The sequence below is a fragment of the Neodiprion lecontei genome, chromosome 2, assembly GCF_021901455.1.
Source record: "Neodiprion lecontei isolate iyNeoLeco1 chromosome 2, iyNeoLeco1.1, whole genome shotgun sequence".
NCBI lineage: Eukaryota > Metazoa > Arthropoda > Insecta > Hymenoptera > Diprionidae > Neodiprion > Neodiprion lecontei.
In genome coordinates, this window is record NC_060261.1 from 26,209,790 (window position 1) to 26,222,279 (window position 12,490).

The 12,490-nt window shown below is 39.8% G+C and overlaps 3 protein-coding genes across 6 annotated transcripts in view; 2 read left to right on the top strand and 1 right to left on the bottom strand.

The window, feature by feature from the left end:
* Positions 1-12,490, bottom strand: part of LOC107228170 (transcription factor A, mitochondrial) — a 150,086-nt gene that overhangs the window by 85,220 nt on the left and 52,376 nt on the right. The gene's annotated exons all lie outside the window — the stretch shown is intronic.
* Positions 1,655-7,242, top strand: LOC124293019 (the record flags this gene model as incomplete). The annotated part of the gene is made up of 2 exons (XM_046731915.1): positions 1,655-1,873; positions 6,482-7,242. Coding segments are annotated over exons 1-2 (918 nt in total), but the record flags the coding sequence as incomplete, so codon positions are not given.
* Positions 7,266-10,231, top strand: LOC124293020. The gene is made up of 2 exons (XM_046731916.1): positions 7,266-7,397; positions 9,206-10,231. Exon 2 carries the CDS (start codon positions 9,374-9,376, stop codon positions 10,229-10,231), a length of 858 nt encoding a protein of 285 aa, XP_046587872.1. The 5' UTR covers positions 7,266-7,397; positions 9,206-9,373.

Genomic DNA, 12,490 nt, shown 5'->3' on the forward strand with positions numbered 1-12,490 from the left:
TTGAACCTGAACGGAGGGCATACCTTCGAGCGACGGGGACGGTCCGCGGTGTTAGACGTCACCATAGCAACACCGGACGTAGCTAGCCGAATATCAGGTTGGACGGTCCTAGAAGTAGAAACCCTTAGTGATCACAGGGCAATATGCTTCCGACTCCAAGGCAAGGAGGAAGCGACAGGACAAAGGCCACCAACACAGAAGGATGGCACCCGTAAATGGATCCTCAAGAAGCTCAATGAGGCTAAGCTGAAGCGGTGTGCGAGCGAGGTGAAAACACCAAGCAAGGGGGACCCCGAGGATATGGCGGGGGAGCTTACAAGATCCATACAAGAATTATGTGATAGGGTCATGCCAAGGCGGCGTCACGGCGGCGGAAGGAAGACCGTCTATTGGTGGAACGAGGAGATCGCGGCAGGCAGGCAAAGATGCGTAAAAACAAGAAGGTTTCTGCAAAGGGAACGAAAGAGAAGGGCACGTATGGGGGAGCAGGTCCCCGAAGACCAGGAGGACAAGCTCCGGGGGGAGAGACGAGCACTTCGCAAGCTCATAAGAGCAAGCAAAGGCAGAGTCTGGGATGACCTCATACGGACCATCGACGACGACGTATGGGGGAAGCCATATAAAATCGTTACAGGGAAACTAAGTAACGCCAGTGCGGGACCTTCGAATATGGAGGAAGCGATGGAGGTGTACGCCACGCTGTTCCCAGCGGGACCGACTTTGGCGCCGAGCGGCGAGGACGAAGGACGACACGAAGACCAGCGAGAGGCAGACACAGCCGACGGTGGACCTTTAGGCTACGCCGAAATAGACAGGGCAGTGAGGAGAATCAAGACGGGTAAGGCGCCGGGACCCGATGGCATCTACCCCGAAGTAGTGAAAAAAATTTACAGGGTGAACCCGGCCCCCTTTGGCGAAACGATAAGCAGGTGCCTCGAACGGAGATACTTCCCGAAGATCTGGAAAGAAGCAGAGCTGATCCTGATACCGAAGGGCCCGAGCAAAACCGGCGGCGAAGAAGAAGAAAAGAAAAAACAGGGATACAGTCTGATCAGCCTCCTGAGTGTCCTGGGCAAAACGCTGGAGAGAGTTGTGGATGATAGAATAAAAGGCCACCTAAAAAATAGTGGCTTCCTCAGCAAAAGTCAATACGGCTTCCGCGAAGGCCTCACAACGATTGACGCAGTGGACCGGGTGACGACGGCTATTAAACAGAAAACCAAGAGGAAAGGCTGGGTGGCTGGGGTATGCATCGAAATAAGAAATGCGTTTAGGTCCATCCCCTGGCCGGAGATAATCCGAGCTTCCGGAAGACCTAACAGGGATCCTCAGATCATACCTACACGATAGGCACATCCAGATTAGGGCAGGGGGGAAGAGCATCAAGGCGCAACTGACAAGAGGCATCCCCCAAGGCTCGATACTGGGGCCAACCCTCTGGAATCTAGCATATAATAAAGTATTATACTTCCAGTCTCGCCCTCCTGATTACATGTATACAATTTGTAGTGCCATCTCTTCTAGCTATTCTAACCACGTCTTTTAGAGTTTAAAGATTTAAATTGACCGCGTATGGTGCCTCCAGTGGAGGTGGCGGCGCCACACGGTCACTTTCGTCATAACATTTTTTCGTGCTAACAAGTAAACACGTAAGAGTTTTTTAATCAAAACATTTTAATTTATTTAACGGACAATTCAAGTTTTTATTACTTAAAAATGGGTGGACATAAGAGGAAATCTTCTGATCGAGACAAAGATTATGAAAAATTAAAAAAGCGACTGCGTGAAATGGAAAAGAAGCTGGAAAAACGCGAACAGAGGATAAACAACGACAAGGAGAATGACAATGGCGGTGCTCAGAATGGAAAGTTAGGTGAGCCGGAACAAACAAATGTCCAAGCAGCTCCCTTAAACCGGTCAAAAAATCGAAGCAAGTATTATTTAGGCAATTATTGTAAAATATATATATATATACTAGGGTGATTCAAAAAAAAAAAATTAATTTTTTTTTTCTTCCAAACAGGCTCAAAAGTTTCTTTTTGATGTAAAAAAATTATTGTGAAAATATGAGCCCTTAATATTAATATTAAGATAGTCCTCATCGCATTTTTGTAATTCCCATAAGAATAACATGGGAAAAATCATTTTTGCTTCTTCTGATTTTTATACCGTTCATACAACTGATTGACTCATAAATCGCTGTTATAATCTTTATAGAGAATTGAACGCTCTACAAAAAAGGTTTGATAACATTTTTTCATTAGTCCACGCGTTCAAAAGTTATTGAAGATCGAAGTTCAATTTTTTAAAAATTTGAACGAATTTAGTGAATTACACCGAAACTGTTGGTTTTGGTGACAAGTTAAGGATCAAATATTTCGTCAAACATAAATTGGAGTTCTAATAAATGTTGACCATTGATTTTTTTTTGTTCAATTCAATATATATGATGCTTTTAAAGAATTTTTTTGCAGAATTAGAGCTAAAAATTTATATTAGGTTCAAAAATCATGGTGATTTCAATTTAAGTAGACATTAAAGACAGGTATTCTCAATTTTAATCTTATTTTTAATTATAAAATTGATTTTGTGAGTTTCCGTCTCAAAAATTTCAGTATTTTATCTTCAATATTTTTAAACAAATTTTTATAATTTCAGATACAAATGGCGAATTTCTTCTTTTGAATTTTCAGTCGATAAACACTATTGTTTTCTTACTCCGTCGATAAAAGAATTATTTCCCAATAGATGGAGCTCAGAGCTTCAGACTTATGTTTTTATTATGGTAAACATACTGAACCGTAAAATTTGTGTCCTTATAATTTTTATTTTAACAAACTCAGTTATTCGCTGTTATTATTATCTCTGACATAATATTGAGTTAAAAAATTATTTGAGTTTAATTGCAATTTGGCCATGGATTACTTGAGTCGTATTGTCGGTGATCCAATCGAAAGTTTTAGTGGACGCAAGCTTCCCAGTTTGACAGAGGTTATGTCGGTATTTCTCTACCAGAAAAAAGTTCTAAAATTTCAACACAAACACAGTATCAATTTGACAATCACTAAAGTTCAAGAAAAGTGGTCCGAAGCTGGTATTCCAACGTGTGGTGAGGTATTCGCGCAAAAAAAGCTTTCAAATTTATTAGAAGAGGTCAAAAAGTTACAGAGGAATTGTAAGCGCAAAAAATCAGTAGCACAAAAGAAGAAAGAGTCAAATTTTTCTCAAAAATTAAAAAATTTATTTGACATCGCCAAACTGAATGTCAATAAATACATTGACGAAGAGAAAAAGTTGTTTTTGGCTGGGCAAAAATCGAAAAATCGATTTGGTTTTATTGAAAATAAATCTTTAACACAAGAAGAAGATGAAAATCAAGATCTAATGGTTGTAGATTCTGTTGGTAAGTGTTTATTACAATTCATAATTACTTTCTCAATCAACTATAACTTCCTGTTTTTTATAAACATCAACTTTTGCTATTTAGATGCAGATGGAGCTGCTGTTGATATGATGCTTGTTACCCAAAAATCAGCAGTACTACTATCTAATTTATCAGCAACAACATCTAGTCAGACATCAAATATTGTATCTGACTTTGAAAATCAGTTAAGTCAACAGTGTCAGCCGAATAAAATTGATGTCATGACACCTGAATTATGTGCGGCACTCGATCGAGCAAAGGTGACGAATAGGAATGCTACTTTCATTTTAGCTGCTGCTTTTAAGAGTCTAGGAATCGATCTTTCTACTCTTAATTTAAGCTACAGTACTATTTATCGAGCGCGGATCAAATATAGATCAAGCATTGCGCAAGATTTGAAAGCAGAATTCCGTTCTGATGATCGTTATGTTGTCCACTGGGACGGTAAAATTTTGCCCGATATAGCTGATTTACAGTCTGTTGACCGTATAGCAGTTCTACTTTCTGTCTCTGGAGTTGATCAGCTTCTTGGAGTCCCTAAAGCTGATAGTGGAACTGCTCATCACCAAGCTTCAGCTGTTATTACTACGATAAATCAATGGAACATTGCTCCTTACATAAAAGCAATGTGTTTCGATACCACAGCTGTCAACACAGGTAAAGTTTATAAAATAATTACAAGTACTTATGTGATTATTATATTTCATTTCTATTTCATGACTTCAGCGTGAGCGTAGGTATGCTCTACTCTCGCCTAAAAATCAAGATCCCGTGTTTTTATATATTTTTATCTATTATCTATTTTTGTTGTAGGCGTTCATAAAGGTACATGTGTTCAAATTGAAAAAGCATTGTGGAGAAAATTGGTGTGGCTTCCTTGTCGCCATCATATATTGGAAATTATTTTACGAGGAGTTTTTGAAGTTTTTTGGACTACTACATCTGGTCCTAATGTGCCGATTTTTCTTCGTTTCCAAAAAGGATGGGATGATATTGATCAAACTAAGTATAAAAGTGGAATAGAGGATGAAACTGTGGCAAGCGCTTTGAACGAAGATAAGATGAAAATTATTAATTTCATAAATGATTGCTTACAGGTAAAAATTGTTCATTATATTTCCTTAATACAATCGAAACTAATACTTTCAACTTATGTTTATTAATTTGGTTTTTTAGATATCTCAGCCTCGAGACGATTACCGAGAGCTTTTGTTATTATCTTTAGTTTTTCTTGGTAGTTCTCCAACTGATACATACACTTTCAAGCGTCCTGGTGCTATGCATCATGCGCGATGGATGTCAAAAGCCATCTATAGTTTGAAAATGTTTATGTTTCGGGATCAATTTCGTCTTTCCTCTCGTGAAATAAAAAATTTGCGTCAAGTATGTATCTTCGTAATTTTATTTTACATTGAGGCTTGGTACACGGCAACATCTGCTATTCTGGCGCCTAACAAAGATTTACAGTTGATGAAAAATTTGATTTCAAATAAAAATATTCCGGCGGTGTCACAAGAAGCTTGTAGAAAGATGAAGGAACATTTGTGGTATCTGAATGACGAGTTAGCTACAATCTCATTATTCGATGACAATGTTCCGATCGATATTAAAAAAAAAATGGTTTATGCGATTAACACTCGAGAGGGCTCTACATTGATGGACCAGCGTTATCATGTAGACCACGAAAATTTAAAATCGTTATTAGATAACGATTTGAGCGACTTTGTTTCAAAAAACTCATTGGAGCTATTTAAAAAATTTGATTTACCCTCTGATTTCATAGAAGAAGATATTTCTACATGGCCTAATGATGACAGCTTCAAAATTTGTTTGGAATTTTTCGAAACTTTAAAAGTAACGAACGACGTTGCTGAACGGGGAATTGCACTAATTGAAGAATATAACTGCTGCCTAACTAAAGATGAAGAACAGTTGCAGTTTTTATTACAGGTTGTTCGTGACCATCGACAACGTTTTCCCAGTTGTAACAAGAAATCTCTCCAATAATAAATATTTAATGTAAATAAATGAGCAATTTTTTAAGCAAAACTTATTAATAAAATGATAATGAACATAATAATAGAATAAAATTGTTTATGTTTTGGTTTATTGCGAAGAAATTCCGTAAAAGCATAAGATTTATTTGATTGAATGAAAAAAAAAATCATTTGTCAACATTTATCAGAAGTTCAATTAAGGGGGATAGCCACTGTGACGATCGAAAAAATAGGTGATTTTCGGGAATTTTTTTGAATGGGATAATCAAGGAATTTAGGGATCAGGTTTTTTTTTGTTTTATTAAGTGTATATTGGAGATAATTCACCTAAATTTTTATTTAAAAATATCATGTTGTTACAATGTAATAAGAATTTTTGTCTTTTTTTTTTTATTTTATTTTTTATTTTTATTTTATTTATATTTTATTTTTATTTTAATTTATTTTTTTGAAATTTCACAGTGGCTATCCCCCTTAATGTTTGACGAAATATTTGATCCTTAACTTGTCACCAAAACCAACAGTTTCGGTGTAATTCACTAAATTCGATCAAATTTTTGAAAAATTGAACTTCGATCTTCAATAACTTTTGAACGCGTGGACTAATGAAAAAATGTTATCAAACCTTTTTTGTAGAGCGTTCAATTCTCTATAAAGATTATAACAGCGATTTATGAGTCAATCAGTTGTATGAACGGTATAAAAATCAGAAGAAGCAAAAATGATTTTTCCCATGTTATTCTTATGGGAATTACAAAAATGCGATGAGGACTATCTTAATATTAATATTAAGGGCTCATATTTTCACAATAATTTTTTTACATCAACAAGAAACTTTTGAGCCTGTTTGGAAGAAAAAAAAAATTAATTTTATTTTTTTGAATCACCCTAATATATACATACATATCCGTCAAGGTTATGCGAGACATAACATAAGTACGGAAATTAAAAACAGCTGAGCTTATACGTGAGATAAGACAAAGCTGAAAATATTATGGTTGAACTTACACGAGAGGTAAGACATAACCAAAATAAACTATTTTCTCTCTCTCTTTTACAGAGACTCCAGGGAGCACTGTGAACGCCACACCGAAAAATCCGGAGGAGAGAGAAACTCCAGTTATAGATTTATCAAATGAAAATGAAACTGGGGAAACATCACAAGAAACACAATCAGCCAGTGGGGTTACAGAAACTTTAGACCTGGACCCAGAGATCCTAAAAATCATCGGAGAAACTCCAGCGTCTGAGCCAGAAGGCTTGAAACTATCAAGTCATATTTCTAATCGCTGGAAAATGTGGCTCAAAACGGGACAAACTAAAGAAACTAAAGAGCTTCTACTCAAAAAATACCCCAGAAAAGGTGAATGTTCTTTAGAGGCCCCGAAGTTAAACCCTGAAATTGCTGCATCACTAAATGATGGGTCTCTTAAGAGAGATAAATACTTCTCAAACACCCAAAACTTAGCTGGCTCTGCATTATCAGCATTAAGTTTGGTCATCGATCCCTTACTCACAAAGAAACGAGAAGAAATTGACATAAAAAAGATGTTAGAAAATTTATGGGAATCTTCACAAATTTTAATTGAGTTGTACCGAGGACAGACTATAGCCAGAAAAGCTTGTATTCTGCCTAGTCTAAACAAACAAACGGCTGCACTATTGGGGAAGACTGAGACTGGTGAGCTGTTATTTGGAGACAAGTTGGGGGAAAAGATTAAGGAATCTAAGGTTATTGATAAAATAGGGACAGATATAAAATCCCAACAGTCTTCTAAGAAACCTGGAGCTCCAACGAGCCATTTAAATGTGAAGAGCCCGTCTGTTCTACGATACCAAGCTCAGGCGGGCACAAAACCAAAACCATCCAAGCCGAGTTACAATCAGAAATATTCCAGCCAATCGAAAGGTCCACAGAGTCACCACCGGGGTCAGAACAGCAAGAATCGGAGCCGATATTAATCAACGAATCTCAGGTAAATATTGCAGGAAGGCTAAGCGCATTTTTAAGCAAGTGGCGTACAATTACATCAGATCCCTTCATACTGCAAGCTATTAAGGGGTATAAAATACCCTTTAAGTCAAAACCATACCAACCGAAACCACCACTCGAGCGCAATTGGACAGATCTTGAAATTTCCGCTATAAAAGTAGAAATTCAGAGATTATTAAAATTAGGAGCAGTAGAGAAAGTTTCACCGACGGAAGACCAGTTTATATCCTCGTTCTTCTTGGTCCCAAAGCCAGATGGATCTAACAGATTTATAATTAATTTGAAAGATCTAAACGAGTTCATCGAGGTGGATCATTTTAAAATGGAAGACATGAGAACAGTTTGTAGATTACTCGCACCAGGAGTTTTTATGGGTACTATTGATCTTAAAGATGCCTATTTCTTAATGCAAGTGAATAAGTCAGATAGAAAATATCTTAGATTTGTTTTCCAAGGGGAAATCTACGAGTTCACATGTGTTCCATTCGGTCTTTGCTCAGCCCCGTTCGTATTTACGAAGGTATTAAAACCTGTTATCAATATCCTTCGAGAGGAAGGATTTTTATCCGTTGTATACCTTGATGATTTTCTCTGTATGGGGCTAGATATCAAATCTTGCTTGGCAAACTTAAGAGCGACGAAAGAATTTCTAATTTCTCTCGGTTTTATTGTAAACGAAGAAAAAAGTAATTTTAAGCCAAGCAGACGATGCAAATATTTGGGGCTGATTATTGATTCAGAGAAGTTCTGTCTACAGTTGACTGACCAGAAAAGAGAATCCATTTTAAATCAAGTAAATATTTTAATGAAGAAGCAGACATGCAAAATAAGATTTTTAGCCCAAATAATTGGGACACTCATAGCTGCTTGCCCAGCTGTTGAATACGGTATGCTACATTGTAAGCTACTTGAAAAAGCCAAAACAAAAGCTCTAACAGCAAATTATAATAATTACGAAAAAACCATGTTGTTACCAAAATATATTTCTGAAGATCTCAGATGGTGGGGGGAAAAAATCCCCATAGCTTCACGTAAAATAAGGATAGCGGATTATAAAAGAGAAATTTTCTCAGACGCTTCACTTACAGGCTGGGGAGCGTATTGTGACGGAAAGCATGCTCGAGGTTTCTGGAAACCAGAGGAAAAAAGCTTACATATTAATGATCTTGAACTACGAGCAGCTTTTTTGGCATTAAAGTGCTTTGCAACAGAGTTGAGTGATTGCGAGATTTTAATCAGAGTTGATAATTCAACAGCAAAGGCTTATATAAATAAAATGGGTGGTTCGCAATTCCTGCACTTACATCTACTGGCCAAAGAAATTTGGGACTGGTGTGAAGAACGGAGGATCTGGCTTTATGCTTCTTACATTCCATCAAGAGAAAATAAAGAAGCAGATAATCAATCTCGCGTAAAAAATATAGATACTGAATGGAGTTTAGCGGACTATGCGTTCAAACGCATCATAAAACGGTTTGGTGAACCGGCAATTGATCTATTTGCTTCACGAAATAATTCTAAATGTAGAAAATATTGCGCTTGGGAACGTGATCCGGATGCTATGGTGATAGATGCTTTTACAATTAATTGGAAAAAATATAAATTTTACGCATTTCCACCTTTCGCTTTAATAGCGCGAGTATTACAAAAAATTATTAATGATGGAGCATCTGGTGTCATTGTAATACCACTGTGGTCAACACAACCGTGGTTCCCACTGCTTGAAAACCTTATGACTTCTGATATGTTAATATTTAAACCTAATAATAATCTTCTAATTTCTCCGCTTAGCGACCAACGGTCCCATCCCATGGCGGCGACACTTACCCTGGCGGCCGTCAGATTATCAGGGAAGCGTTCTCAAGAAAAAATCTACCAGAATCATCATTAGAAATTCTGACAGCGTCTCTAGCAGAGTCTACTATTAAACAATACAATAGTGCGTTAAAGGACTGGTGGATGTTTTCAGTAGCAAAAGAACGGGACCCATTTGTCGTTGACGCAAGTTCAGTACTAGATTTTTTATCACAGAAATTCAAGGATGGCGCAGCTTACGGGACCCTCAACACTACAAGATCGGCTATATCTCTAATATCAGCAGTGGACATTACTACTGATCCTAATATTGCTCGGTTTTTCAAAGGAATTTTCAAATTGAGACCTATCAAGCCCAAATATGACTCAACATGGGATACTGAGCCAGTATTAACAAGAGCTGCAAACTTATTCCCATTAAATAAACTGTCGTTACGCCAACTAACAGAGAAACTAGTTATTTTATTGGCTCTGGGAACTGCACATAGAGTTCAAACCCTGTCATTGATTGCAATCGAAAATATTTCTCGCTATAAAAACAACGTGCAAATTAAGATCCCGAATATTATCAAGACATCACGGCCTGGAGCTTCACAACCCCTGTTAGTTTTACCTTTATTCACTGATAAGCCAGAGCTTTGTGTTGCAAATACTTTACTGGAGTATATAAAAAAGACAGAGGAGTTACGAGTAAATGAAAAACGTTTGTTGATTTCTTTTCGCAAACCACACAAAGCGGTTTCATCGCAAACGCTTAGTCGATGGATCAAAAAGTTTCTCAGCGAGTGTGGAGTAGACGAAAAATTTACTGCCCATAGCACTCGACATGCATCGACTTCAAAAGCAGCAGAGGCAGGAGTAAGCCTAGATCTGATAAGAAAGACAGCTGGTTGGTCAGAGAAATCACAAGTCTTTGCAAAATTTTATAATAGACCAATAAACAGTCAAAATAATAATAATTTTGCTGAGGTGGTTCTGCTTAATCGCACTAAAGATAAGTAAACAACTATATGTATGAATAAGTGTTTCCTGTCTCTTGGTTTTTCTTGAAAACTTAACAAAAAAAAAAAAAAAAAATTTTTGTCTCTAAACATCTACAAATTGTATACATGTAATCAGGAGGGCGAGACTGGAAGTATAATTAAACGATCAAACGAACTTACCTGTACGTGAAGTTCGATCGTTATTATACGATAGTCTCGCCCGAACTGATTACAGTCCCACCCGAGTTCCAATGCACCCTAGGATATTTAAAGAATATCCTTCTCCCATGTAAGAATCAAAAATTTTCTTTTTTGCTTTCAACGATATGACGAAAGTGACCGTGTGGCGCCGCCACCTCCACTGGAGGCACCATACGCGGTCAATTTAAATCTTTAAACTCTAAAAGACGTGGTTAGAATAGCTAGAAGAGATGGCACTACAAATTGTATACATGTAATCAGTTCGGGCGAGACTATCGTATAATAACGATCGAACTTCACGTACAGGTAAGTTCGTTTGATCGTTTAACTATCAAAAACATATAACACGGACATGGAGATTACCTGTTACGCGGACGATACCTTGATCCTGGTGGAGGGACGGACAGGGAAGGAGACCGCAGAGAGGGTGTCCCGTGCAGCCGCGGAGGTCATAGAACAGATCGAAACGCTAGGCCTTCAGATCGCGGTAGAAAAAACAGAGGTGGTCTTCTTTACGAAGAAAAGAGCTCCACCGCCAGATACGGTACAAATCAGAGGAAAGGAGATCCATGCTACCAAAAGTATGAAATACCTAGGCATTATTCTAGACAGGAAACTGAACTACTCGGAGCACCTGGACATGGCGTCGGCCAAGGCCATAAGAGTAATGGATAGTATCGGGAGGCTTATGCCCAATATCGGGGGACCGAAACAGGCGAGATGGAAGCTACTCGCACGCGTCGGCGAATCCATCGTAATGTACGGTGCTCAAATCTGGGACGACGAGGCCAGAAAGGAGACGCGATCCAGGAAGCTCAGGGTAGTTCAAAGGGCATGCGGACTGTGGGTTGCGTCGGCGTACCGAACAGCACCCAATGAGGCTCCTACCGTAATCGCAGGTATACAACCTCTCCCCCCACAGGGTCGCCACCTTGTCGTGGTGTGGGGGGCTTGATGCTCTTCGCGATGAACTGCTGGAGCGATGCCGGCGGGGCCGTCGGGCCCCAGCAGGTCCTACCTTGCCGGTAAGGTTCACAGGGAGTGGAGGGTGACTAACGGCGACCTAAGGGAGGGACCCTGAATAAAAACCCATGATGGAAGAGGAGTTAAGAGCAACACTTACGGTGCAAGGGATCGGAGCCCTAGTGCCGGCGGGGAACGATGGTAAGCGAGCAGGCCACACCCCGTCGTCATCATATGACTGCAAGACCACACGGACATACATTAACAACCGGAGGCTCACTGGTATCACCCCACAGCAAAGCCCGGATGGGTACTACACCTTGGACAACGTCACCATCCTAAGTCCAGAGTATAGCACGCCAATCAGAGACCAGGAAGAGGAAGAACCGTCTATGGAAGAATCGTTGAGCCTGAAAAATGCAATTAGAAGGGCCAACGCGGTCATAGAGATTCTGCTGGACATAGGGGAAAAAATTCGCAAATCTTACGGGCGAAGCGTGAACCTCAAGAGGGAGGCGCGGGTGGAGGCCGACAACCTGTCCGCCAGACTGAATAGAGAACTCATGGATGCGATCAATTGCCCAGAAACGCAGGAAGAGGTCGAGAGGGTCCAGATGCTGATAATGAGCTGGCCGAGCAGGATTGGGACAGTTATGTTCACGGTCTCGGGATCCAGGCGCTTCAGTGGAGCGATCATCAACGAGATGGAGCAACTCAGGGACCACGGTCAATGGACCATCAACAGATGGAGCGAGAACGCGCCGCTGAATCTGACCGACGAGGAAATAGAGGAGAAGAGAACTTCCTGGACGGCTCCAGAGAGCAGGCGACCAAAGCGAAAAAAGAACTTAGAAAGCGACGGCAGCTGTGAGGATGCGAGGGAGAACCCGGTGGGCCGAGCATACAAAAAGACACGAGACACAGACGAGAACGCAAGAGGGTCACACCCCCCGTCCCCCACGCTGGAAAGGGAGATACAAGAAGCGGAGGTACCCCACATGAACAGTACACCCAGACAGGGAGCAACAACTTCCGCCGGGAGATCGGATAAACGGACGACAACGCCCACCCCGATAGGACCCAAACCGAACGAGGAGGAGCCACGGGGAAAAAA

Bases quoted from the DNA above. Each gene is read 5' to 3' on its own strand.
- LOC124293020 (XM_046731916.1), top strand. From the start codon at position 9,374: ATGTTTTCAGTAGCAAAAGAACGGGACCCATTTGTCGTTGACGCAAGT.